Source organism: Artemia sp. Qi Xiang Cuo, chromosome 5 (genome assembly GCF_049724085.1).
Source record: "Artemia sp. Qi Xiang Cuo chromosome 5, ASM4972408v1, whole genome shotgun sequence".
NCBI classification, from domain to species: domain Eukaryota; kingdom Metazoa; phylum Arthropoda; class Branchiopoda; order Anostraca; family Artemiidae; genus Artemia; species Artemia sp. Qi Xiang Cuo.
The window spans coordinates 439,530-467,233 of record NC_142798.1 but is presented as its reverse complement, the minus strand read 5'-3'; the positions used below and the strand labels follow the sequence as shown (position 1 = coordinate 467,233).

General features: G+C 35.3%; 1 protein-coding gene across 1 annotated transcript in view; it reads right to left on the bottom strand.

Annotated features, from left to right (window-relative positions):
• Positions 1–2,203: 2,203 nt before the first annotated feature.
• LOC148951695 (lipid transport auxiliary protein 1) overlaps positions 2,204–27,704 on the bottom strand; it is a 47,974-nt gene continuing 22,473 nt past the window's right edge. Inside the window, exons 3-4 of the mRNA XM_089088667.1 lie at positions 13,408–13,627; positions 2,204–2,533 (exon numbers count right to left, since the gene is read on the bottom strand). Coding sequence (XP_088944793.1) covers positions 2,452–2,533; positions 13,408–13,627 — 302 coding nt within the window. The 3' untranslated portion in view covers positions 2,204–2,451. The remainder of the gene's footprint in view (positions 2,534–13,407; positions 13,628–27,704) is intronic.

The following is a 27,704-nucleotide window of genomic DNA, read 5'->3' as shown; positions in this document are numbered from 1 at the left end:
TCACTTTTATAATAAAAATGCGGCTATTATAATTTTCAATTTGTTAGAAATCGTATAAATAAAAAAAAAACAATGTTTGAATTTTGATATTTATCATCTGGATGTCACTTTTTAACTTTCATAACCAAAATGTGTCGCTTCTTATTTGAAATTTTTTATACATCTAAGAAATAAAAAAAAAACAATGTTTGCATTTTGATATTGATCATCTTACTGTCACCTTTTCAGTGTTAGAATAAAAAGGCGGCTCTTTTAATTTTCAATTTGTTAGAAATCGAATAAACAAAAAATAACAATGTTTTAATTTTTATATTGATTATCTTAATGTCACCTTTTCAATGTTAAAATAAACATGAGGCTATTATAATTTTAAATTTTTTATAAATCGAATAAATAAAAAAAAAACAATGTTTGAATTTTTATATTGATCAGATTGATGTCAACTTTTGACTGTCATAACCAAAAGGTGGCTCTTCTACTTTTAAATTTTTTAGAAATCTAATAAATAAAAAAAAACAATGTTTTCATTTTTATCTTGATCAACTTACTGTCACCTTTTCACTGTTAGAAAAAAAAGGTGGCTCTTCTAATTTTAAATTTGTTAGAAATCGAAGAAATAAACAATGTTTGCATTTTGATCTTGATCATCTTACTGTCACCTTGTTAGTGGTAGAATAAAAAGGCGTCTATTCTAATTTTCATTTTTTTATAAATAGAATAAACAAAAAAAAACAATGTGTTAATTTTTATATTGATCATATTAATTTATAAAGGTCAAGTTCATAAAAAAATTTCGTATAGTATAATTGTAAATTTTTTATAAAAAGAATAAATAAAAAAAAAACAATGTTTGAATTTTTTTATTTATATTATCGATTTCACTTTTTCACTTTCAAAATCAAAATTAGGCTCTTATAATTTCCAATTTTTTAGAAATCGAAGAAATAAAAAAAAAACAATGTTGTAATTTTTATCGTTATAAACTTAATTTCACATTTTAACTTTTATAATAAAAATTAGGATATTATAATTTTAAAAATTTTATAAATCTAATAAATAATAAAAAAAAAAAACATTTTTTAATTTTTTTATTTAAAAAATTAATTTCAAATTTTAATTTTTATAATAAAAATTTGGCAATTATAATTTTAAATTTTTTATAAATCCAATAAAAAAAAAAAAATAAATGTTTAAATTTTTATATTTAATTTTTTAGAATCCATGAAAAAAAAACCAACAATGTTTGCATTTTGATCTTGATCATCTGACTGTCACCTTTTCACTGTTAGAATAAAAAGGTGGCTCTTATAATGTTCAATTTTTTATAAATAGAATAAATAAACACTGTTTGCATTTTGATCTTCATCATCTTACTGTCACCTTTTTATTTTTATAATAAAAAGGCGTATATTATAATTTTAATTTTTTTATAATTATAAGAAACAAAAAAAAAACAATGTTTGAATTTTTTTATTTATTATATTAATTTAACCTTTTAAGTGTTAGAATAAAAATGCGGCTCTTCTAATTTTAAATTTTTTATAAATCTAATAAATAAAAAAAAAAAAACAATGTTTGAATTTTTATATTGATCATATTGCTGTCACTTTTTAACTGTTAGAATAAAATGGTGGCATTTATAATTTCCAATTTTTTATAAATCCAATAAAGAAAAAAAAAAAAATTTTTGCATTTTTATATTGAATTTTATAGAATCAGAGAAAAAAAAAAAAACAACAACAATGTTTTTATTTTTATCATTGATCATCTTACTGTCACCTTTTAACTGTTATAATATAAATTTTGCTATTATAATTTTAAATTTTTAATAAATATAATAAATAAACAATGTGTGCATTTTGCTATTCATCATCTTACTGTCACCTTTTTAGTGTTAGAATAAAAAGGCTGATATTATAATTTTCAATTTTTTAGAAATAGAAGAAATAAAAAAAAACAATGTTTGAATTTTGTTCTTGATAATCTTACTGTCACCTTTTCACTGCTAGAATAAAACTGTGTCTCTTCAAATTTTCCATTTGTTAGAAATCCAAGAAATAAAAAAAAATGTTTGCATTTTGATCTTGATCACCTTACTGTCACCTTTTCACTGTTAGAATAAAAAGGTGGCTCTTCTAATTTTCAATTTGTTAGTTCTCATTTCCTAGGGTTGTTCTTTTTTCTGACTTTTAAGTATTTCGCATGATTTCTTTCCATTTTATTTCAAGGTTTTCATCCCACTTTAGACAGCTGAATCTTTGTCAAATTACGTGAGCTATTTAATAAATATCTGTTCACTGAATGAAAATGTTTCGTAGGTTTCACGTCATTGTTTTACAAGAACATTCTCTTCGGATTCCAGGTTTCTATCAAATTTTCTTCACCCTGTGAGGTTTCAATCACCACTATTTAAATTTCAAAAGAAGTACAATTCGTATAAACACATCACTTTTACGTTGCAGCTTGTGACTTGAAGCGAATATTTGTATCGTGATGAACTATCCTGCCTCCTTTGCTCCGATGTGACCTTGCACTAAAAATAAAAAATACACAAATATGTACTTAAATGTTTTGCTTAAACCGCGACAAGGTCGCATCTCTCTCAGACCGTGCGTCCTTCTATGTCTCTTAGAGCATGAAACAAAGATTCAAAGAGACATAGAGACACTGTGACACAAATATCAGCTAAAAATATTTTGCTCGGGAAGTGTGAGTTTCTGTCCTAATTACCATTATTTTTACTAATGTCATAGGGGAAATGACAATTAGGCCGCTGAAAGGCATCATATTCAGTCCAAAGCTGACCCAAATCAGCAACAATTCCCCAACCAGCAGAATGTATTATGTATATTACACTATTTTCTACCGAACTCTTTTATGAGTTTAAATAATAGGTTCCCAAACTGTTTTTCTCATAGACCTCTTTCAAACATTTGCTGGTTCTGATGGACCCCCTGCAGCTACATCTCAACTATATTCCTAAAACTTGACAAAAAATGTGAAGATAAGATCTAACTATGGAAATTCACGTTGCGGCTGATTTTTAACCCGGGATTAACAGTTTCAAAAATAAAGTGCAAATCAATTGATTTATTAAGTAATTGGTTGTGCTTTCAGTGGAAGTCAAAAAATGAAGTTAGCCAATCAAAAAGTAATGATATCCAACTTTACTTTTTGCCATCTACTGAAAGCACAAGAAACCAACGAATTCTCAATTATTTTATTTAGAAAACTCCCCAATCAGAAAGGTAAAAATAAACTGAAAAATAGTATGTTTTCTTGTGTAGTATTTACTTTAAATATGCAGTTATTTCACTAATAATCATTATTGTATAATAATAATCATATATTACGTTGTAATAACATAACAGTTATAATATAATTAAAATTAAACATTAATTATGTCACGTAACTTCTACAATGACAATCACCAAGTAGTCGTAATTTTAATGGAAGGGATGTTCTTGATGGATTGATAACCAAGTATCAATATTTGGCTAGATTTTTGCTAGGAATAATTTAAAAAACAAAATCTTATGAAGGAAGTAAATAGCGAAATTCAAACTTAAAATGAACAAAAATTATTACTTCACAGTCTATCAAACATATATCGACAAAACTAGTGCAAATAAACCAGCTGATGGTATTCGTTATGTTTGTAGAATTATAGGTAACTAGCGCTTTACTGAAACCACAAAATCCAAGCATAAAAAAAACAATAATATTGATTTAGGAGTAAAAAATAAGTACGTAGCCTGACAACAACAAATTAACCTATAACCCTTTTCATTGTCTTATACGAACAGTGATACCAGTAACTATCAGCATACAATTAAAATTATCTTAAAAATTTAGGCGAAAAAATAAATATTATTTCAATAGCTGCAAAGTCATTGAACAGCATACACTAATAATGCTTTGATTTATCAGGTAACATTTTGGCCTTGCCTGCTTAACACCAATTGCGACGAATATATAATTTCAAATTGTAAAAAACACACTTTTATATTACTCGAAATAAAGAACGAATAAACTGTAACATGAAATCTGAAAATTTGGCTATTTCTCTCTATACAACGGAGAATTTGAAATTATGATACAAATTCTAAAGCTAGCATATAATCCTAGAATCAAAGGGGCTTTACTTCGAACTTGTTTACAAAATGAAATGTCCTTTTCAGAACCAAAGTGACAGCCAATCATTGGACTGAGCTCATTGTGTAGAAGTGATACCAAATGAAACGAACATAAAATTAAGCAACATTGTTAGAATGCTTTATTTTTATACTGCAACAAGTTTCCTTAAATTGTTTGCTTTTACTGTATCAAAACTCCTATATTGTTTTGTGTTTTCATTAAAGCGCTAGTTTTATCGATATATGTTATAGGCTGTGAAGTAATAATTTTTGTTCGTTTTAAGTCTGAATTTTGCTGTTTACTTTCTTCATAAAAACTTTCATTTCAAAAAATTAATCTTCGCTCGTTAAAAAAAAAGAAAAAAAAACAGAAAAAAAAGTGTTTGTGTAATTTAGGTAATGATAGGTTAACGTGGGCTATTCACCGTAATACTTGACTATGTTAAACTTCTCCTCAATACATGGTTCTCTGCGCTAAACTTTTTTATAACTTTAAACAGCTTCTTATTTCAATAAACTGCCATTATGTTTCAGAGGTTTTTCTTAAAAAGTTGTGATAAAGAATCATACTTTAGCGTGAAAACGGGGTATTGATGAGGCGGCAGTTCCTTTCATGCGCGGAATAATTTCTGTTTGTTTTAAGTTTTAATGGTGCTCTTTACTGTAGTTGAAAAAACTTTTTTTGTACTTTAATTTCTGATTGTTTTCAGATAACACCGGAAGATCTATGATACATCACATGGTAGTGACACAATTATGATATTTTTTTCTAGAGGGGAGGGGAATCCCCCTCATGTATGGAATAACTTCTGTTCGTTTTAAGTTTTAATGTTGCTCCGTACTTCCAATTGATTTTTTTTTTATTTAATTTGTTACGGTTTTTCCAATAATGCCAGGAAATCCCTTCCCCCTGCTTAAAAGTTTCTCCTGAAAATTTCCCCCAAATTTTCCTTCCCATGGAAAATTCCTCTCCCGCAAAATTCCACCCTAAAATCCTAAAAAAAGATCCCACCTCAAAATCAATCATATTTTGGCGGTATATCGTGATTTGTCGGCAAAGTAGGACAAACAGCATCTGTTAAGAGTTACCAAAATCAGCCTTAACAAAGACAGGTTCCTCACAGTAATCCACAGTTCATATAATTATCCAGTAAGCTTATCGCAGATCATTTCTGGTCTTCGTTCTCGGTGCGAACAAAAAGCTCCTCCCACTTATTTCTGCATTAGCGGGTTAGTATGATAAATGGTTACAACGTGCATTGTTCGTAATTGCGAAAGCAGAAAAAAACTTGGTGAGCCAGCCAAGTGGTTTGCAAGTGTCCCATCTCACAGGTATGAATTAATTTATATACAAATTATGACTTAATCTATTATTTACATACAGTGGACTCAAATGATTGGCCTATGTAGGATTTTGTAAAAAAGGAGGCTGGGGGTTGATGAAATTTGTGAAAATAAGGATTTTTTTCTTCTAATAACTGGTGGAATAGGTGTGATTTTCAGGGGAGGATCCAGGATTTTTTTTAGAGGCGGGGGGCGCAAAGTAGGTTGATCCGACAAACTTACGTTAGGAGCAAGTTTAATTAATCGAAACTTGCGTTAATTAGGTAAATTACACTACTTTAGACTACTTTACGGGGGTAACCCTCGCCCCCCCCTCTGGATCCGCAACTGGATAGTTTATAATTTTTTTTCACGTCGTGATATTTATTTTATCAGATTGTAGTTCCTGTGATATTTGAAAAATCTAGTTACCTGTTTTGGCGGAGAGCCTAGATAAGACTAGTTTCGTTTTCAATCAATGTTTTCATAGGAAATGGGCAGACCTTTCCTGATCTTTAAACAATAACACCTCTGTTTGAAAATCTTCGCACTTTGTGAATTTAGATAGCGATAAGGGTTCCTGATTGATTACCGCCATACCAATTATTCTCCTTTCCTTTTTTATTCTTTAATAATAATTTCTGGTCGATTTGAGTTTGAATTATTGTAGGCTTCTATTTCTACTGATGTTAAGTTTAATATGGCCTTTACTTTTCTTTAAAAAAAACTTTCTTTTTCGTAAAGTTTTCGTAGCGTGTATATATATATTTATATATATATATATATATATATATATATATATATATATATATATATATATATATATATATATATATATATATATATATATATATATATATATATATATATATATATATATATATATATATATATATATATATATATATATATATATATATATATATATATATATATATATATATATATATATATATATATATATATATCGGCGCGTACAAACAGTTCCTCTCATTTGATCTGCCATTAGCGGTCCAATTACCCTGGAACACGTATTTTGGCAAAAACTTTCTCAAAATGCCTTTGAAACCAACTTGAGACTTCGAAACCTATTTTTAATTCCTAAAAACATCTAATAATAACATTACACTACTAATTACCGATTTTCATGTATGTATTGGAATAAATTAATTTAAAATTAGTTTCTTCAAAATTAGTGTTCCAACGTTGAAGCCAAGTTTCGCATCCAAGAGAAATCTGACTTGTCTACCCGTGAAAAGATCTGATACCGCCTATATTTATATCTGCAAAAACGTTCTCCGGAGCACTCGCACCCCGGTCCGGGTTTTTATAATGGGTGAGATAGGGAATGATCATACTGGATAATTATATGAACTGTGCAGCAATCATACAGAAGGCAGAAAACCCTGAATGAAAAAAAAACAACAAAACAACTCGATACCGAAACGCCCGATACCAATACGCCTGGTACCACTTGCAGCCCTTTTCCTCAAGGACTATAGAGGGTCATTTCATCACCAAAAGCGTAGTTATTGGACCTTTCAACTATTTCGGAAAAAAGGTTATCTCAAAATTTTGATCGGACGACTTTTGGGGACGGGGGCCTTTTGGGGAGGGGGGCTAGCTGCCCTCCAATATTTTTGGTCCCTTAAAAAGGGCACTAGCAATTTTAATTTCCATTCGAATGAGCTCTATGTTGTTCTGGTAACCCGCTTGCCCAGGTAGAAAAAAAGACATCAGTGCTACCCGTGCAAAAAATGATTTTCCTTGTTGTTCAAGGAGGGAATTTTAGTTACCCTAAACAAGGATTGTAACCCTGCTGATTCCAATGGTGCAGTTTTATTTTGATCTGACGCCATTTTTGAGGGATTTCAGGCTCTTTTTTCAAAATCATCATAAATTTGTTTCCGCAATAAACCTTTACTTTTAAGATTAACTCAAATAATAGTTGCTATTCCTAAATCAGCGTTAAATGGCAATTTTTTCTCATAAGACAGTTTTTTCTTTCAAAACATGTTTTTCAATTTTTGGTTACTATGGGCTGTGGTTAACTCTTTAACAGATTAGAGTTACTGCTATAACCAAAATAACTGTAAATCTTCCCGTTCTGAAATATTCAATATGCTCCGTAAAGGCTAGTAAGAAAAGTAAAGCCTTATCGACAAGTGAAACGCTATAAAAAGCTTTCTCGCAATTCCCCACAGTCCAGGATATTTTTAGGGTATTTTAGCCCGCAGCCAAAATGTTTGATACGCTCTTTTAAATTACACTTTCAGCCCCTCATTAGTGCTAAACACGAGTAACTCCTCTCGTTATATCTCATTCTCCACTTCCATTTCCTCACATGGACTTAGATCCATGGTAGTATTCCTGTCATCAGAATATCTTCAGATCCGATTTTGAAATTATCATGCAGGGCAATTAAATGTTGAACGTATGTCCGAATATTGTCACCAAGGGATTCCGCTTGTGATCGTAACTAGTTTGAAAAGTGGGAAAATTCGCGTTGACTAATATTCTGCTTAATAAATTTCAACTTTCTAAGAAAAGCTTAAATTCCAACCTTTGCTTAAATTGAGGATGCCACTTTATCATTGCAAGTTAATGTCATTAAAGTTTTGATCAAATCTGTAAGATGGGCGATGTCTGCTTTCCAATTAGTCAGGTTTTCTTTTCCATCTGGATGCTTATTTTCTAGAAACTCTAAGCCTAATTCAAAAGTGAGACAAATATTGTTAAATATGCACCTTCGACAACTAGCGTATTTCATTATGTAAGAGCAATCGTTGGAATTCTTCATCCTTTTCATTGCATAATTGTGCAAATAAACGCGTATCCAATGCATTGATTCTGGGAAGGCGTCATAACATCTAACAGGAGCACTAACGTCATTTCGTCTACAAAATCCGTCATAACATCGACAAAAAAAATCCGTTACAACCACTAACCGTCATAACATCTAAAATTTTATAACTTTAGTTTTTTGGGGTTTAGGGGGAGGAGGTACCTAGGTTAGGTTACATATTTAATATATGCTATGCGTTTACCCCCACTCCCCTGATGTGCAAATATATAGCCAAAATTTGTTTATAAACTATTATATACTTGTTACTATTATATAAACTTATAAATTTTTTTGGATGTTATGACGGTTATTCGAAATGGTAGCACCCCGATTCTTATTTCGTTAACTGTATGAAGCGATTGGTGCAATTTATCACTCAAACTCTCCGATACTAGGTGTTGTTGGTGGATAACACGGTGAATTACAATTACCTCTTGCATAATTCTTTTAAGATAGCTTATAAACCCGGGATATCGACCGACCATGGCAGGAGCTGCATCTGTTAACACCGAGATAATATTTGTGAATGGAATCAATTTTCCTTGAAAAATCGTTCCATTTCTGTTCCAATAACAGAAATCATAAAAAAATAATAATAATAATAAAAAAAAAAAAAAAAAAATAACTACGCTCTTCCAATAAATGTTCCTCAAACTTTACTTTAAATGACCGACTATGTTCAGCCTCCTGAATGCCAGCTGGGATATCTTTCCAAATAGCCGAAGCTAAATACCTAATTCCGAAACCTGCACGTGTGGTATCTCAGTACTCAACAACAAAATTATCCGCCTCCCTAATCGCATACCTGTGGAGCAAACAGTTTACGCGAAAAAGAAATCAGTAAAAACTGTAAGACATAGATCATTCCATCGATAAGCAAAAACAGCAGCTTGATAATCGCGAATCTGACCAATATTAAGCACACGTAATTTCTTTTTTTTTCTTTACCTTTCTTTGAAAAACTTATTCTGTGAAAGAATTTTTTTAAATACGTAATTTCTTAAAACACGACGCGGTATCGTTCCCATTTTCTACATAATTACCAAGAAGACGCACTGTTTTACTTTGAAGAATCTGCACTCTTCTAAAATTTCAATAAAAATTACTAGACCAATGAACACAACCATAAGAAATATAAGGCGCAACAATAGTATGGTACAATAATAGAAGAACTGATATTGGTAAAACATGCTCTAATCGGCGCAAAATTACCAGAGCTCTAGCAACAGTTGCTGAAGTTCTTAAATATTATCTTCCTACACTGATAGGTTAGGTCAGTCAACATTTTAATTCATCACTATCTAAGCCAGATAAAGTTTCGTGGACCCCGGTTACGAATTGTGAACCCCCATATTTTGTCACGCCAACATAAGCCCCCGTCGACACTTGGAGCTCCACCTGCACCACTTCGAGAGTCAGTGGTTTAAATTGGTAAGTGATTGGGCATATAACTAGCTTAGGGCTAACAGGTTAACCCCCTCCCCATACAGGGTGCATAAAGCTTCTTCCCCGCAAAAGCCTAGTTCAAAAAGCCTCAAAATATAAACCAAGCAAATTTTTGTGCCGCCTCCACTAAGATTATCTGATGCCCCATCAAGGCACAAGCACAAGAGTGTTTTTAGAAGCGGGGAGGGGGGGGGGAGGGGCGAAAAAAAAAACAAAACCGCAAAGTAGACAGACTATGTACAAATAGCTTACGAGAAACTATGAGGAACCTTCAAGAGGGGCATGGGCCTGATGACTCCTCTGCCCATGTGGACGGACCTGATTCAAGGCATATTTCTAATTTACCATAAGTTATTAACCGTTTTCAGCTTGCTCACAGAAAAAAATACTGACCAAGACAAGAGTGCTACCAATAATCGCTGAAACGCGTGATTTATCCTGAAATTTATAAATACTTTCAAGTGTTAAAAAAAGATTGGGAAAACAAGTTTTTGTACCCATACAAAAACCCTGTTTGATTCGATAAGTCCAATCTCTGCTAGTAGCTAATGATTTACTGTTGGTCAGCAGTGCTTATTTCGCCATTGAAGGATTTTTTTTATCTCATCGTCATCGCAACAGTAAATCGTTGCTAATATTATTGTTTTATATCGTTTGAGAACTTATCGGATACGCTGTCCTAACAGTTTTTTTCTTTTACTTTAGGAACTTACCATAATCTAATCAGGCTTATTGCATGGTCCTGATTTGTACTGATTTTCTCTTTTCGTTAGTGTCACTTTTTGTCACTATTTATCACAATTTGGCTTGTTTTTTTTTTATTGTTTTGTTCGTCTTTCTGCTTTTTTGTTCCTTTTTTCCTAATATCCAATTTTTTAAACAATTTTGTACAGCACTTGAGACAATAATTATTTAGTAAGCCCGCAGTAACACACATGTCAGTAAAATTATTGCTAACAAGTTTTGGTTAGAATGACCGATACAGCCTTTACTTTTTTAAGTGATGGCCCTATGAAGGTTGCGAGTAAATTCCTGCATCAAATTAACTACCACATTTCCCATGAGGAAATTATATATAGCTCAGACATTAGGATACGTTTGAGCATAAATTTGACACACCATTTTCTAACCAGGAATAGAGTGACTCATCGACAGTGATCAATTGACTCATCGATATTCTAAGATGAAAAAAAGAAAAAGAAAAAATAAGATTGAGATAAGTTTTACAGAGCATAATAGGTAGGCATTTTCGGGGGAATACATTTCTTTACATACCAATACCAATCTTTACATACCTAATTTCTTTACGTACCTATTCTTACTATTAATTAAATAAAAAAAAACAAGTTTTTTAACTGAAAGTAAGGAGCAACATTAAAACATAAAACGAACAAAAATTATTCCGTATATGAAAGGGGCTGTCCCCTCCTCGACGCCTGGCTCTTTACGCTAAAGTATTTTATTGTTTAAAAAATAGAGTTGTGAAATATAGTCTAACTTCAGCGTATAGAGCGAGGCGTTGAGGAGGGGACAGCCCCTTTCATATACAGAATAATTTCTGTTCGTCTTATGTTTTAATGTTGCTCCTTACTTTCAGTTAAAAAAAACTTGTTTTTTTTTATTTGATTTATGAACGTTTTTGAATTAATGGAGGTTTTGATTTTGGCTCACCGTACATGAATAATAAAAAAAAAAAATTGCACATTAATTTTACTTTTATTTGGTTAAATGGCTTTCTCGAAAGTTGTTTAATTTTAATTGCGAACATTTTCATTAGTAATAAATATACATTACTTACGAATTAACTTAAGTAACGAACTTCTGTATCCATATATTTTCAATAGGTATACTAGGGGGTTCGTTCCTTTGTCAAACCTCACTCTTTAAGTTAAAGTTCGAATTTTGTTCCAATTCTTTATAAATTACCTCTCAATCACAAAGGCCGTTAATTAGAATAAATAGCTCTTATGAAAGTACTAAAACATTAAAGTACTTAGCCAGGGGGCGAACCCTATCATATACTGAATAATTTCTGTTCGTTTTAAGCTTTGATGTTGCTCTTTACTTTCAGTTGAGAAAATTGTTTATTTAATCTCTGATCGGTTTTTTAAATTATGCTGGGAAATCCGGCGCCCCCTTCATAGCAATGTCCCTTCCCATATGAAAACTTCCTCCATGGAAAGATCCTCCCACATAACCCCCGACCCCTCCATCCACTACCAGCAAAAACGTCTGTATACTTCCCAAAACCAATACTATATGTAAACATTGGGCAAAGTTCATGACTTGTAGCCCTTCCCCCGGGAACTGTAGGGGATTAAGTCATCCTCAAAGACATATTTATTAGATTTTCGACTATGCTGAACAATATGGCTATCTAAAAATTTTGATTGGGTGACTCCGAGAAAAAATGAGCGTGAGAGGGGGCCTAGTTACCCCCCATTTTTTTGGTCAGTTAAAAAGGGCACTAGAACTTTTAATTTCCGTTTGAATGAGCCCTGCCACGAAATTCTAGGACCACTGGGTCAATACGATCCCCCCTGGAAAAAAAAACAACGTTTACAGGGAGTCAATTTTCTCAGTGATCTAGGAATTGCACTCTGAATTAGTGCGATTCTGCATTTGAACCTAAAAAGACGCTTGGAACACTATTTTATTTGTTTATTTTTAGATCATCTACTACTACTACTACTAACAACTCATCGCAGCACCAAGCCGACTGAGGCCAACACAGCTACGCACGCTCCTCCTCCACCCAATCTATTCAAAGCCTCCCTTTTTACACCCTCCCACAAAGTTCCCATTTCCTTTAAATCTTTCTTTATGACGTCCTCCCACCCCAGACGAGGACGACCTGCTCTCCGTTTAGCCCTAGACGGTTGGCCGAAAAGAAAAGTCTTCGGCAATCTGTCATCCTTCATCCGCACAACATGACCTAGTCATCTCAACCTTTCTTTCATCGTAGCCCTAGAGAGCGGTATTGAACCACATTTTTCGTACAGCCTATTGTTTGAAATACAATCAGTCACCCGGGTACCCAGAACAATTCTTAAGCAATTTCTCTGGAAAACATTTAGCAAATCTTCATCCGCTTTTCGAAGCGCCCATGCTTCAGAGCCATATTTGATCACTGTCCTCACTGTAGCTTCTAGTAAAAGTCAAAATAAAAGCTGAATTAATTCATAAACGTTCAGAAATTAAATAAATAAAACACGTTTTTTTTAACTGAAAGTATGGAACGACATTAAACCTTAAAATAAACAGAAATTATTCCGTATATGAAAGGGGCTGTCCCCTCCTCAACGCCTCGCTCTTTACGCTAAAGTTTGACTCTATCTCACAACTTTATTTTTTAAAACAATAAAAAACTTTAGCGTAAGAGCGAGGCGTTGAGGAGAGGACAACCCCTTTCATATACGGAATAATTTCTGTTCGTTTTAAGTTTTAATGTCGCTACTTACTTTCAGTTAAAAAAAAACTTTTTTTAAAATTTAATTTCTTAAAGACACGCAACAAAGAAATGAGTTTGTCAATGAACAAGGATGTTCAACAAGTAAAAAGCTATAAATGACTCCATTCCCTGATCAAATATGCTGATGAATTATTTTGTCTTCCAAACTGTACTGGCGTATAGTTAAAAATAACTGGAAAACTTACATTTCAAGTATTTTCATCATAAGACTCCTGTATCTTACAATATGTTCTTCTGAAAATTCATCGGATGAGTAGCGCGCCCTTTCATACAAATCACAGAACTCATGCACTAGCCTCTGTGGTGGTCCCCATAACGTTGTATTAAAAAGGTTGATCAGAAAAGCTCGGACACATTTACCTGGATCTCTTCTTGGGGTTATGCCAATTTGTTCAAGCTCATTTTCTAAAAATTCAGAATCATTAATGGATAAATAAGTAGCTTTGATCCAATAATTTAAAACTGGTATTTTTTTTCTTTTTTTACGTTTAAAAAAGTGAAAAAACAAAACAAAACAGTAAACAAACGCAAGAATTATCCTGGCAATTGCTACGTAATAAAAGCATGAAAACTAAAAAAACAAATAACCATGAAACGAGCAGAATTAGTCATAAAACAAGTTAAACTTTGAACAAACAGATGTTATAATGAAGGATAAACGAGAATTGATAATAAAGCCAATCGTAAAATAAACAGACATTACCACAAATAAGAGCTGTGCGACCGCCCCCAGAAGGCTATGACTGCACGAACTGCAAGTAAAGCGCAACTTGGCCAAATACTAACCAAAACCTTGAAAAGGGGATTTTGTTAGCAATGGATACATCAGAAGAATTAGCTATTTATTCTGATTCCAAATATATAAAATTCATTAAGTTTAATATTACTCATCAAAAGCTACGAGTGCGAGAAGATTTGCCTGATTTTCCAAAAAAGAGGGGAGGGGGGCAACACCTCCAAAAAATCCAATAATCGTAATGAAAATCGCACCATCAGATTCAGCATATCAGAGAACCGTACTGTAAAGGCTTCAAGCTCCTATCTGAAAAATCAGGGAATTTTTATTTTTGCGAGAAGAAAGATCAGGGATATTTGTTTATTTATTTTAGTTGTTTTTCCCAGTCGTATAGAACTAATGGTCCTAGAAAATCGGAAAAGGAGTTATTCGAATGGAAATTACAAGTTCAAATGTCCTTTTTAAGTTACCAAAAAGATTGGAGGAAATCTCGATTGGAAAGTTTGAATGTTGTCCTAATTCTTTAAGAACAACTCCTGAAACACAAGGCTTGTTCAATTACAACATTTACAAGCTTTTTAAAAGTACTAAAAAACTTTTGCATAAAGAGCGAGGTGTTGAGGAGGGGGCAACTCCCCTCATATACGTAATAATTTTTTTTCGTTTTAAATTGTAATGTTGCTCCTTACTTTCAGTTGAAAAAACTTGTTTTTTTATTGAATTGTTTTCTTAACATGGGCACTTGCTGTGGTCGATACATCATACAAGTACCATCATTTTTTAGATTGACTTATCTAGCTATTTTGATAGTCGCAAATTTACTAATGTTGAAAAAAAATCTTAAAACTCTGAGACTGATAATTAGCATTTTGATTGATCTTAATAGTAAAATTTTATTTTAAAACAAAGTTACAGGAGTTTGAATAAGCACCTGAAATTCCGCAAGGAACCCAGAATATGCACTTTGCGCTGTTTTCCCGTTTTTTCAATGACAATTCTAAAAGGGGCCTTTTCAAATTAAACGACTCTAAAAAAAAAAGGAATATTTCAAAATCTAGGATGGGACAAGGACAGGGGCGCCAATTAGGGGGGGGGGGCAGGGGGGCCATGCCCCCCCCTAGACTTTGAAAATTACCTTATTATTTATACTTCACAGCTATTTTAAATTTTAGCTATGTGCTATATTAAAACAGCAACTGGTCCAATAAATACGACCAACAAACTGGTGCCCTAATTATATAATCTTGTTTTGAAATGTCTAAGAGCGAGCGCGTCTACACTATTTTATTTCCGAGGAGGGTTCATTCAAAACTAAGCTTCATGTGGTCATTACCCGTTTCGTTATTGTTCTTGTGAAGAATTCGTTGTAAACTATGAGTTTTGTATATTCCCTTTTTTAGTAGCTGGGAAAGGAAATGTGTTCTAGGGTTTCAAGGGGGTTCTGGTCAGCAGATTCTTGGTGACACTGAATTGTTTATGGAATACCTAGTTCCAGTGGATTGCATGGGGCTGTCAGGAGCAGGAAATATAAGTGATTGGTGTTTGGGGCTTCTAAGCAGGGTAGTTTCACTGTGGACTATGGGAGTGATTTTCTAAGTGAGTTTCTACGTGTTTCTTCAGTTCTTCTCTTCCCGTGTCTGAGTGAAGTCCATGTCTACAACGCGTTTAAATATATGATTAAAAAGCGACAACAAACTTTGGATTTTTTTTCGGTGAAAATGCGGAAGTAAAATGAAGAAACTTTAGTGCAAGAAACTGGCAATAGTGTCAGCGCCAAAAGTCTCGGGTTAGTTGAGATAAATTCCCCCACCTGTGACAGAATTTCTGAAACAAGCGGAACAATAAATGGCTCAGATCAACATGAAAGTTCGGTCTGCATCACTGAACCCCTTGCGGGTTCCAGTAGCAGTCAAGAAACTCTCTCAGATATCTCTAGGACTCGTCACGACAAACCAGCTCAACCTGTTCTTGAGAGATATCTGGCTTCCACTTCTAACGGAAGGAAATTCAGCGCACATTACTATAATACTTATGAATGGATTGAATGGTCCAAAAATTTTAATTCCGTGTTTTGTTTTGCTTACCGCCATTTTTCTATGGGGACTCTAAGAGCTGGAGAAACTGCTGGAAAAAGGGCTTTCATTGAGTCAGGATTTTGCAAGTGGAAAGACAGTTCTGCTCTATTAAAGGCATTGTATGTCAGCATTGTTCAAGCAAAGTTTAGGGAGAAGGTGCCTCATGCAGTTTATGTACACTGTCACGCCCAGAGATTAAACTTGGTTTTGACTGACTGCCTAAAAAATATCGGCGAACTTTCTGAATTTTTCTCTGTGGTGCAAAGACTTTACGCATTTATATCATGCAGCAATACTCGTCACGAGCTATTTGTGGAATTCCAGCGTATTAGCGAGCAAAAAGTCTTGGAGCTAGAGAGGACCGTCCAGACTCGCTGGTTTTACGAAGTCCGCTCCATTTCGAAGGTGAAGGTCAGATTTGATTTTATTGTTGCTGTGCTTGCCGCAGTCTCTGATAGTTCCAACGGCAAGGCAGCGTGTGAAGCGAAAGGACTACTGGAAAAAATCAACCCTGTCTCTTTTGTTTCAACTTTATACATAATGGAAAAAGTATTAGTCATTGTAAATTGTTTATCAGAGCAACTTCAATGTGAAAGTTTATTGATTTATAAGGCACTTGCACTGATTTCTGAAACATATGAGACACTTCAAAAGCTGAGAAATGAAAACGAATGGAAGAGCTTGAGCAAAAACATATCTGAATTCTTGGCTTCAAACGATATCCAGGAATCGAAATCTCCACAATCTAAAACCAGTGCTCTAAGAAAGGGAAGTCAAGCCATTTCCATTCGTCTCAAAGACTTTCTTTCAAACTCAACAACCGGTAAACGCAATATCAGTCAGCCAGTTGAATCAGACTGCGGTAAACTTCTGTACTTTGAGGTAATAGATCTTTTCACGAGTGAGATGGACCAACGTTTCATGCAGAATATGCCTCTGCTCAACGCTTTATCTGCCTTCGACCCCTCAAGTTCCAATTTTCTCGAATTTTCGACAGTGGAAAGAGTTATGTGTCATTATCAAGAGATTCTCGGTGCCGATGACCATGCCATAGAATCCCAGCTTTCTCTTGCAAAGCTGCATCTGTTAAAAAGTGATATTTCAAAAATGGATCTTCTTCGAGCTACCGAAATCTTATCCAACCTCCCAGTTGCCTATTCTGTAGTGCTAAAACTGATGAAGCTAGTTGCTACTTTGCCTGTGACCACTGCCAGTAATGAACGATTCTTCTCGGCATTAGGGCGTGTGAAAGACTATCTGCGATCGACGATGGGAAACGACAGACTCAGTGATCTCATGATAATGGCCGTTGAAACAGAAGAGGTAAAGAAACTGGATTTGGATAGATTAGTTGACGATTTTGCCAAGCAGCGACCTCGCCGCTACCCCCTGTTTTAGGTATGTTTTCTAAATGTTTTTCTTTTTTTTGCATCTTAATTAAAAAAAAATCGAAAAAAAATCCTTGCCCCCCCCCTCCGTTTTCGTGAATTGGCGCCACTGGACAAGGATCTAGAAAGAACTGACACCTCCTTCCATCATTTGACTTAATAACACCATCATAAAGTGCCATATAGCACTCAAAACCCCCACTAGAATTAGCACGCATACAGCATTGTGAAAAGATGTTTAAAGGCTGAATTCAAAGCTATTGATTATTTCAGCGTACTTTTTGTAGATTTATAGTTGAAAGGAGCATCAAAGGGCCGTATCGTACGGCTCTAGACAGGAGCAAGAACCTATGGCAGCACTGGCACATCCCCCATAAATTGCCACCACTAGAATTAGCACGCATGCAACATTGTAAAAAGATGTTTAAAGGCTGAACTCAGATCTATTGATCATTTCACCGTGCTTTTTGTAGATTAAATAGAATAAAACAAGTTTCTTCAGCTGAAAGTAAAGAGCAACATTAAAACTCAAAATGAATAGAAATTATCCGTATAGTAAGGTTTTGCCCCCTCCTCAATATTTGCTCTTCACGCTTAGTTTTTAGGACTATCAAAAAGCTTCTTATTCTAATTAAACGACCCTTTTGTTTCAGGAGTCGTTCTTAGAAAGTTGGGACAAACAGTCAAACTTTACCGTATAGAGGAAGGTATTAAGGAGGGGGGCAACCACTTCATATTTGGAATAATTTCAGTTCGTTTTGAGTTTCCTTTTGAAAGGAAGCAGCATTTTGATATCAGGATATATCGCTGACTAGAGGAATTTAAGAAGAATAATAAAGGGAATGGATCAAAAATACTCAAAGCAAAGAGCTGTATTAAAACTTGAAACGAAGAGAAAATTTTCTGTATATGATGGAGCTTGTCCCCTCCTATATTCCAGTTCATTTAAGATATACGCAGTTTGCAAACGCAAGTCAATGTTGATAAGAAGGGCCAGAACGGGTTTGAACACACGTTGGTTGAAAATAGTCCCTAAAAAAAATAACTATGAATTCACTGAAATTCTGTAAATATTAAGACTTTTTTCTCTATTCAGTCATTATTGTTAATATAAGATGTTTTCCAAGAATATATAAAGACACTGGTCCAATCCCACATTCTTACTTTCAGTTGAAAATAAACTTTTTGTTTTTAAATTTAATTTCTGATCGTTTTTCAAATAATTTCGGTAAATCTGGCTCATCCTCTATGAAAAATTCCCTCCTCTCACTGGAAACTCCTCCCCACGAAATATGGAAAGTTCCTCCCATAAAAAATGAACCCACCTAAAATTCCCTCCGAACAATTCCATATTGAATTCTCTCCATACTGAAAATCCCCCCTTCCCTCCGTGAAACTTCTAGCAGACGATTCGGCCAGAAAAATCATCCTTAGGATACTTTCATTTGAAAAAAGACTAAGCTCTAATCGTTTTTCCAATCACTCCGGAAATCCCTCCTTCCGTGGAAATTATTTCCTAGAAGTCAAAACACGCTGAAAATTTCCCCCGGAAGATCTCCACATGCAAAATTGAGCCGGCAAAGAGAAAGTAAGACAAACAAAAAGAATTTTGTACAAGAATTCTGTTTAATCCCCCCAGTGTATAATTTCTCCTGGAAAGTTCAACCTCGGAAATTTCCCACCCCATGAAAAATTATCTCCGTGGAAACCCACCCCAAGCACAAATCCCCCCCCCCCCAAAAAAAATGTCGGTATAATTCCCAATAACTATACGCAAACAATGGGCAAATTTTAAACTTAAAGAGCTATCCCCAGGGGCTGTGGGGGACCATGTTATCTCCAAAGTATAGTTTCGGGACCTTTCAACTATGCTGAACAAAATGGCTAAATCAAAATTTTGTCAACATTTCCCAAATTTTTGTGAAAAAGGAGACGTGGGAGGGGGCTAGTTGCCCTCCAACCCTCTTGGTAACTCAAAAAGGGCACTAGAACTTTTAGTTTCTGTTCAAATGAGCCCTCTCCCGATGTTTTAGGGCCATTGGTTCTACACAATTACCCCTGAAAAAAAAAAAACGCATCCGTGATCTTTTTTTCTTACAATAAAAATACAAAATTCAACATTTTTGCAGATATGAGCTTGAGACCTCTATAGTAGGGTTTTCTGATACGCTGAATCTAATGGTGGGATTTTTATGGACTTTCTTTGACTTTTAGGGGATGTTTCCCCTCTTTTCCAAAAATCAGGTAAATTTTCTCAGGCTCGTAGACTTTGATGGGTAACACTAAACTTAATGAATCTTATATATTTGGAATCAGCATAATAAGCCAATTCTTTTGATATATCTATTGATGTCAAAATTCCGTTTTTTAGAGTTTCGGTTACTACTGAGCCGTGTCGCTCCTTACTTACAGTTCTTTACCACGAACTGTTTGATTTATAGTTGAAGAGAACATTAAAAATTCGCATCGAGCGGTGGCAAGACCTAGAGGTGTCGATTACATTATTGTTTTAAATGTCTTGTATGTAATAAACGCATGATATGAAAAAAATAAACATTATAAAGAACGATTTTTGACAAAATGCTTTAGCCTCGTGGTAATGGTTCTGCCTTGTGGCGATGGTAATAGAGCTTCAAATTAGAACAGAACAACTTTTTTCAAATGATCAGTTCTTCAAGTTTTTCAAGATCAATTCTTCTAAAATGTCAAAGTCAAAGAAGTTAAAATAATGAAAACACAAATTTTCGTAAATTTATTAGGTACACATCTTAAATTCTGTTAATAGTTTCATAGAAAATAGAAGTTTTTATTTCCAGCCCCTGAAAGATGCCAAGGATAAACATCCCATAGAATCTTTTGGTTACAAATATCGAACTTTCGAATGAAAGTTCAGTTTGGCTTGCCAATACTTTACTCACACACTGCTAGATTACTAATCAAAGCTCATTCTGTTTTGTGATAAACAAGACGAGATAACTGTGCGACTAAAGATTCTGCAAACCAGTTTATATGACAATTGACATTTCATCTTTAGTATAACCTACTCAGTTCTATTTCGAGTTAAATCCTTAAAATTCTATGAATCTTAATGAGCGGCAAGGAGAGAGAGACTTTATCTACTAGTGTGTAAGGTAAGTATTGGCTAGGCAAACTGAACTTTCATTCGAAAGTTCGATTTTTTTTTTTTTTTTTTTTTTTTTTTTTTAGATAAGATAAGATTTATTCATAATCAATTAATTATACAAGAAAATACATTGTGCTAATCCCCCAAAGGCTCCTAGGCCTGTAATAGAGGGGGAATACATATCGTTTAAATCAAACACTAAATCAATAGAAAAAACATTAAAATAGGCCTACATTGAATAATCCAATCAATACATACAATCCAACCACAACACTCCTAATCCCCCTCGAAAGGCTCCATGGCCAGGGATACAAGGGGGAAAAATTTGGCGTCTCCATTACCCCACACACTGGTAAATTATTAATCAAAGCTTAGATTTCAGCCGATTTGGTGGTGGGTTTATATAATCGACTAATATATTAATTTATTTTTAACTCAAGTATTCATCAGTCGACAGCATTCATTATATAAACCAGTGGAACTGACTTTGATAGCGCCCATGACGTTGCCATAGATCTTGTTTCGTGAGCCTTCTCTTTTTACACTCTTCATCAGTCGACTTGTATGCCAGGTTACGACTTCTTTTATCCAAGAAGAAATGGTTCCAGCCACCACCTCTTGTTTTGCTGTATTAGAAAAGGAATGAAGAACCATTTTCTTCCTTTTCTAATTATCAAACTAGCAGTACGCTGTGCGTAAACTAATAACATTGTCACTGGACATAAAGTTGAATCTATATCTACAGTGGGTGGAAGGATAGGAAAAGGCACTTCATGAAGTTTCAGGGTTGGGGGTCTAAAAGAAGGGAGGAGCTTGAGAGTGGCAAAATTCTTCAAAAAATTTTGCTGAACCGAAAGATAGGGCGGGGATTTCTCTCTTTCAACGGCTCGATGCGACGGCGGCAACGAATACCGTTTTAAGAGTAAGCTCTTTCATGCTAATAATAGATGTGGCTAGAAATTGTGAAATTTTGAAAAACTCTAGAAACAAAACCAAGATACCAGGCAGGGATATCTTTTGTGTCCGTAGTGACTCATGCCAGAAATTTCACATCATTTTGTTAAATAAATATCATTACTGAAGTTTGTTCCTGTGGCCAGAGTTAGGCTTCCACATATCGCTGTTTTATAACCTTCGATCACAGATGGCGCGAGGTCTCAATCAGTCTTGAGATATATCATGAATTTGGCAGTTATCCGAGCATTGGCCTCGAGAGGCTCAATTTCCCTTTCACTACACCAACACCAGACTATTCGCCATTTTCCATTGTATAATTCAATGATAGATTTGTGCTGGGGCCAGGTAGTTGCGTGTGCTAATTTTTTTTAGAAAATACTTTCTCTTCGAGAACATTTTCTCGATATTTTCCAACCGTGTAAATGTAGATTTCTTTGTTCTGAATGTCGAAAGACTATCCTGCTTGAGCACATCTGACCAATCTTCTAGGGGTATGGGTAAATCTACTGGCAGATTGAGGACATTCTTTGACCCAGCTTGGCGCGGCCATTTCGGGGCAATTAGTGCTATTTGGCTGTTCACAGACTTTCGAGCTTCTCTAAAACCTTTGGGATAACGGCGAATAGAGGGAAGGGATTGTTATGTTTGTTTGACCAATCGTGAACTAGGGGATCTGTGCCAAGCGGAAAAGTGTCTCAAACTTGTGAGAAATAGGCGTCGATCTTCCGGTTCAAACGAGTCTTGAATACATCGGCTTTTGGCATTCCACATTCTACTGCTAGGGCTCTGAAGATACTCTCGTTGACGCTACATTCCGTAGGTAGACCTTTCCTTTTTGTGACAATGTATTAGCTATTATACTGAGCGATCCAGGAATATGTCTTGCTGTACAGTAAATGCTCCGGTCTATCGCAATCTCGAAGAGTTTTAAGGATTCTTTCTTTAGGGAGAACGAATGGGTTCCATCTTCTTTGTTTATGTAACTGACTACTGTCGAGTTTTCTATCGCTATTGACAACCTCGTTTCTTAGCTCTTTCGCAAAAGCTCTGATGGTGTTGGTTAATGGTCTCATTTCGAGGCAATTTATAAGAGTTTTAACTCTGGAGACCAAGCCTCACGATAGTCCCGATGAGGGCCTTTTATGTAGCCCCCCCCCCCGCCGGAGGTTGAGCTGTCGGTGAATATTGTTTTGGAGACAAACAGAGGTTTGAGGGGAAGCTTTGACTCAGCAATGGTGAAAAGGCTTCTTTTATCCCTGTGGTAACTGGAATCTATATAGCCTATCTATGTTGCTCCATGATCTGTCCTATAGCCAGAATATTAGTAACTGAAATTTTTTGAGATATAGTCTGTTGAACAGAATTGCTCTTAGGGCCCCATTGATTAGTCCAATCAGCTTCATTAGTTGTATTTTAGAGGTATGCGATTTCTTCAGAGCTGACTTGACTGAATAGAACAAGTTCTGAATCCTTTCTGGAGTCAGGAATACCTTCTTTAGCTCCAGGTCTATAAAAAATCCAAGTAATACGATTCGTATAGCAGATTTTAATCCTGAATTTTCACTCAGCTTGAAGCCAAGGTTGTGTAGAAAGATAATCATGTTTTTTGTATTGTTCTACACTATCAAAATTTGGTAGTTGTGCAGGAGTAATTCGTTCATATAGGCATGTAATAAGATCGCTTCAAGGTTGCAATAGTTTACGATGGCACTAATCACACGACAGAAAATGGCTCGACTTGATGCTAGCACAAATAGGAGCACCTTAAATTGATAGATTTGGTGTTTGAAGATGAACCTTAGTTATTTCCAATAGCTCATGTGAATGCTGAAGTGCCAGTAAGGGTCTTTTAAATCCATTGACGCCGCCCAATTTGATTCTTGTATTGCGTTTAGTATTGTGTTCTAGTTTTCCATTGTGGAAGTTATCACGGTTAAAAATTCATTTAGGCAAGATTTTCTGTTGCCACATAAGGATTTTTCTGCTTTTAATCTTGTTCTGTTGCGTCCGTTTTGTGTTTTCAGCTATGCGCTAGTTTTTCATAATTCTACAAATATAAAAAATATCAAGCGCCAGTTTATTTGTAACAGTTTTTTCCAAAATGTGTTGTATAAACTGCGAAGTAGTAATGTTTGTTCGTTTTCAGTTTCAACTTGACTTTACTTTAGTCCAGGAAGGGAACGGTTTGACCCGGAACAAATTGTAAGAGAAATGACTCTTTGACTACCCGACTCAGAAAAATATACTGATTCAAAATATGCAAATTTTGCTCATCGAACTGTTTAACGAATATGTTTTGTTCTTAGGTTGATTTTGAGGAAGTAAAATTCGTGTTACCCTAAGGCCTACAACAACAAAATTGATGTCTAGAATAGGGTAACAGATCACGATGATTATGAAAATCACTTTTATTTGAAAGTAAGATTAAAACTTCGGTCTTTTATATTTGACGTTGATTTTAAGGAGGTGAAATTCGTGCTTCCAATTAAGGCGTACAGCAAAAAAAAAAAAAAATAAATAGTAAAAATGGATGTTTAGAATAGGGTACTAGATTACGGTGATTGGATGAGGAGGTGAAATTCAAGTTTCCTTAGAAAGGCGTACAACAACAAAATTGAAGTCCAAAATAGGGTACTAGATCACGGTGATTATGAAAATCACCTTTATTTGAACGTAAAATCAAACTTAGATTTTTTGAGGTTGAGGTTGAATTTGAGGAGGTGAAATTCGTGTTTCCACATATAAGTGTACAACAACAAAATTAATGTATAGAAAAGGGTGCTAGATCACGGTGATTATGAAAGTCACCTTTATTTGAGCGTAAAATTAAAACTTTTATTCATCCTTTAAGGTTGAACGATGAATATTTAGCAAACTATTAAACTTTAAATTGTCGTTGTTAATTGTATCCTTTGCAAAGAAAGAAATAGTGGAAGAGTCGGGAAAGGTCGTTTTGGGAAAGAAACGTGCAGTCTCGGCGAGTGAAGCTAGTCGATCCAGGAAGAGTGAAGATGTCAGAGCAGTTATTGGGGATCCTGTCCATAAGTCATGCAGTTCTAGCTTCACAAACAAGCAATATATTGAACAGTACTTGTCATGGTTGTCGCAGGCGAAACAAAGTCAGAGGCGACAATCTCCCAGTTTATCTGGAAACTTCTACCTCATATCCGATTGTCTCTTTTGCTCTATGTCAGTTACCTTTGACAGAACTAAGAACAAAGAAGACAGTTTCAAGGTTAGAAAGAGAGACTCTGAAAATACACTAAGAGAGGTTTGTCAAAAGAGAAATGAAAACCGGTCAGGAGCAGTGATGACTAGAATTCTTGCCGCTACTGCCAATCTACACGCTCCAGATGTAGTTTACCGCAAATCCTGCAACTCAAACTTTCTAACGGAACGTAATATCCCCAGCAAGCACATCGGAACTCTTTCACAGTCTAGAAAACGAAAAGCTGGTCGACCACAGAACTTGAATCAGAACGAAGCGTTCGAAAAAGTTGTCGGATTTTCGAGGTTAACGATGATGAGCAACTAAAACTGAATCATCTTGTTAATATGATGAACGAGCTCTTGGGCTATTCAATTTCAGAGGATTCTGGATATAGTGAAAGATACGAGAAAAAGAAGATGCAAGAGGGATTTGGTAAAAGCGCAGTATTTGCAGAGATAAACGGCAGACAGAACGTCATTACGCTAAGAGCCACAGCTCATACCATTCTCCACGAGCATTGTTTAAGGCCAAAAAATATTGATGTAGAACAGGAAAAGGAAGCTATCCTTCGAGCTGCAGCATTTATAATGAAAAGTGATGACAAAGGTTTTAAACAACACATGGATGTGTTGCCCAATTCTGAAAACATCGGGGAGATAACAGACAAAATGGAACACCTACCCTCATCTTTGCGCCTTTTTCTCACCACTCTGTTCGTAGGAGACAAAGTAGACGGTAAGGTTGTGTCAATGGGTCACTGCATGTTACAAGCCTTTCGGCCAAAGGCAATAAGACCACTTATTCAGATTGGATTAGCTGTCCAGTTGCATCATCAGTTTAAGCAGCCATCTTCCAATTGATATGCTCAGTGCTAGAAGTGTCAGCTCATCATATTAAGAGACAAAGCTCTTCAAGCGTAACACTTCGGTTTCTAACAGCACAAACATCGAAGGACTGGAAGAAAATTTTTGCATGCAGCACATAGCTGGCAACGTCGATCATAACGTCCGAACCCTTGATGGTAACGGCAATTTTCACGGCATGGGCATAATTGCTTCTCTGACACCACTGTTGAGGTCTTCAACAGTACTTGAGACGAGAAAGTTCGTTACGTCAAAGCACGTAACTGAACCGAACCGAATTATCTCTAAGTATCTCCGACGGACACTAGGACAACCTAACTCTATGTACGATCCTCTACCACGAGCTTCGATTCTTGACCCCTCAAAATATTGCGACTTGCTATGGAATATGTCCAGACTTTTTCGTGCACCCTTGCCTAGCTGGCAGAGAGCTATGGGCGAGTTGCATGTTGAAACAAAGTCAGGCTGTTACACAGGATGAGCCTCCATTCTCTTCATACCCATGATGGATATGAGACCAAGCGATTCCATTTGTATCTACTTTACACTCAGCTTCGTTTTTGAACAGTGATCCAGAAAGGGTGAGACTCCAGTACTGAACTTCGATCAGCCTCTTTACTGGAAAGATCTTACCATTATTGCTGCCGAGACGGATGCAAGTCATATAAAAAATTGTCCCGCGGCTGGGTGGCTTCCACACACTCATGAGTTACCTCGGGGCTGTTGGACAGACTATAAAAGCCTCTGGAATTCAAACACGTTGGAAATAATATACAATCGGATTTCAACTTGAAGTTTCTAGATCAACGGGAATATACTCATCTCTGAGTTTGCCTTACCTGCAACAGCGACGCCAAGTAAGCTACTGTTCAATAGATTTCTTGTTTGCGAAGCTAGACCTGCAAGATTTATGGACAGGATCCCCAACAAGTGCCGTGAAATCTTCACGTTCCTTGATCGACTAGCTTCATTCACCAAATCTACATCTTTCTCTCCCAAAACGACCTTTTCCGACTCTTCCACTATTTCTTCTTTGCAAATGATAAAATTCATATCGACAATTTAAAGTATAACAGTAGTTTGCTATATATTCATCGTTCAATCTAAAGAAAAAAAAAATTGATGTTTTAATTTTACGTTCAAATAAAGACGATTTTCATAATCACCTTCATCTTGTACCCTATTGTAGACATTAATTTTGTTGTTGCACGCAATTACATGGAAATACGAATTTACATGGAAACACGGAAACACGAATGAAATGGATCACTTGGTCTCATATCTATCATGAGTATACAGAGAATGGAGGCTCATCCTGTGTATCAGCCTGACTGCGTTTCAACATAAGGCTCGCTCATAGCTCTCTGCCAGCTAGGTAAGGGTGCACGAAAAAGTCTGAACATCTTCCATAACAAGTTGCAATATTTTGAGGGGACTAGAAACAAAACTCGTGGTAGAGGATCGTACAGAGAGTTAGGTTGTCCTAGTGTCCGTCTGAGATACTTAGTGATAATTCGGTTCGGTTCAGTTATATGCCTTGATTTAACAAACTTTCTCGTCTCAAGTACTGTTGAAGACCTCATCAATGGCGTCAGAGAAACAATTATGCACATTCCGTGAAAAATGCCGTTACCATCAAGGGTTCGGACGTTGTGATCGACGTTGCCAGCTATATGTTGCAAGAAAAAATTTCTTCCAGTCCTTCGTCTCTTAATATGAGCTGACACGCACAGCACTGAGCATATCAACAGAAAGCGGCTGCTTAAACTGATGATGGAACTGGAAAGCTAACCCAATCTGAAAAAGTGGTCTGATTGCCTTTGGCCGACAGGATTGTAACATGCACTGACCTATTGACGCAACCATCCTTTCTATTTTGTCACCTTCGAACAGAGTGGTGAAAAAAAGCCACAAAGATGAGTGTAGGTATTCCATGCTGTCTGTTATTCCCCGAGGTTTTCAGATTTGGGACAAACATCCATTTGTTGTTTAAAACCTCTGTCATCAATTTTAATTATAGATGTTGCAGCTCGAAGGATAGCTTCCTTTTCTTGTTCTACGTCGATATTTTGTGGCCTTAAGCAATACTCGTGGAGAATGGCATGAGCTGTGGCTCTTAGCGTAATGA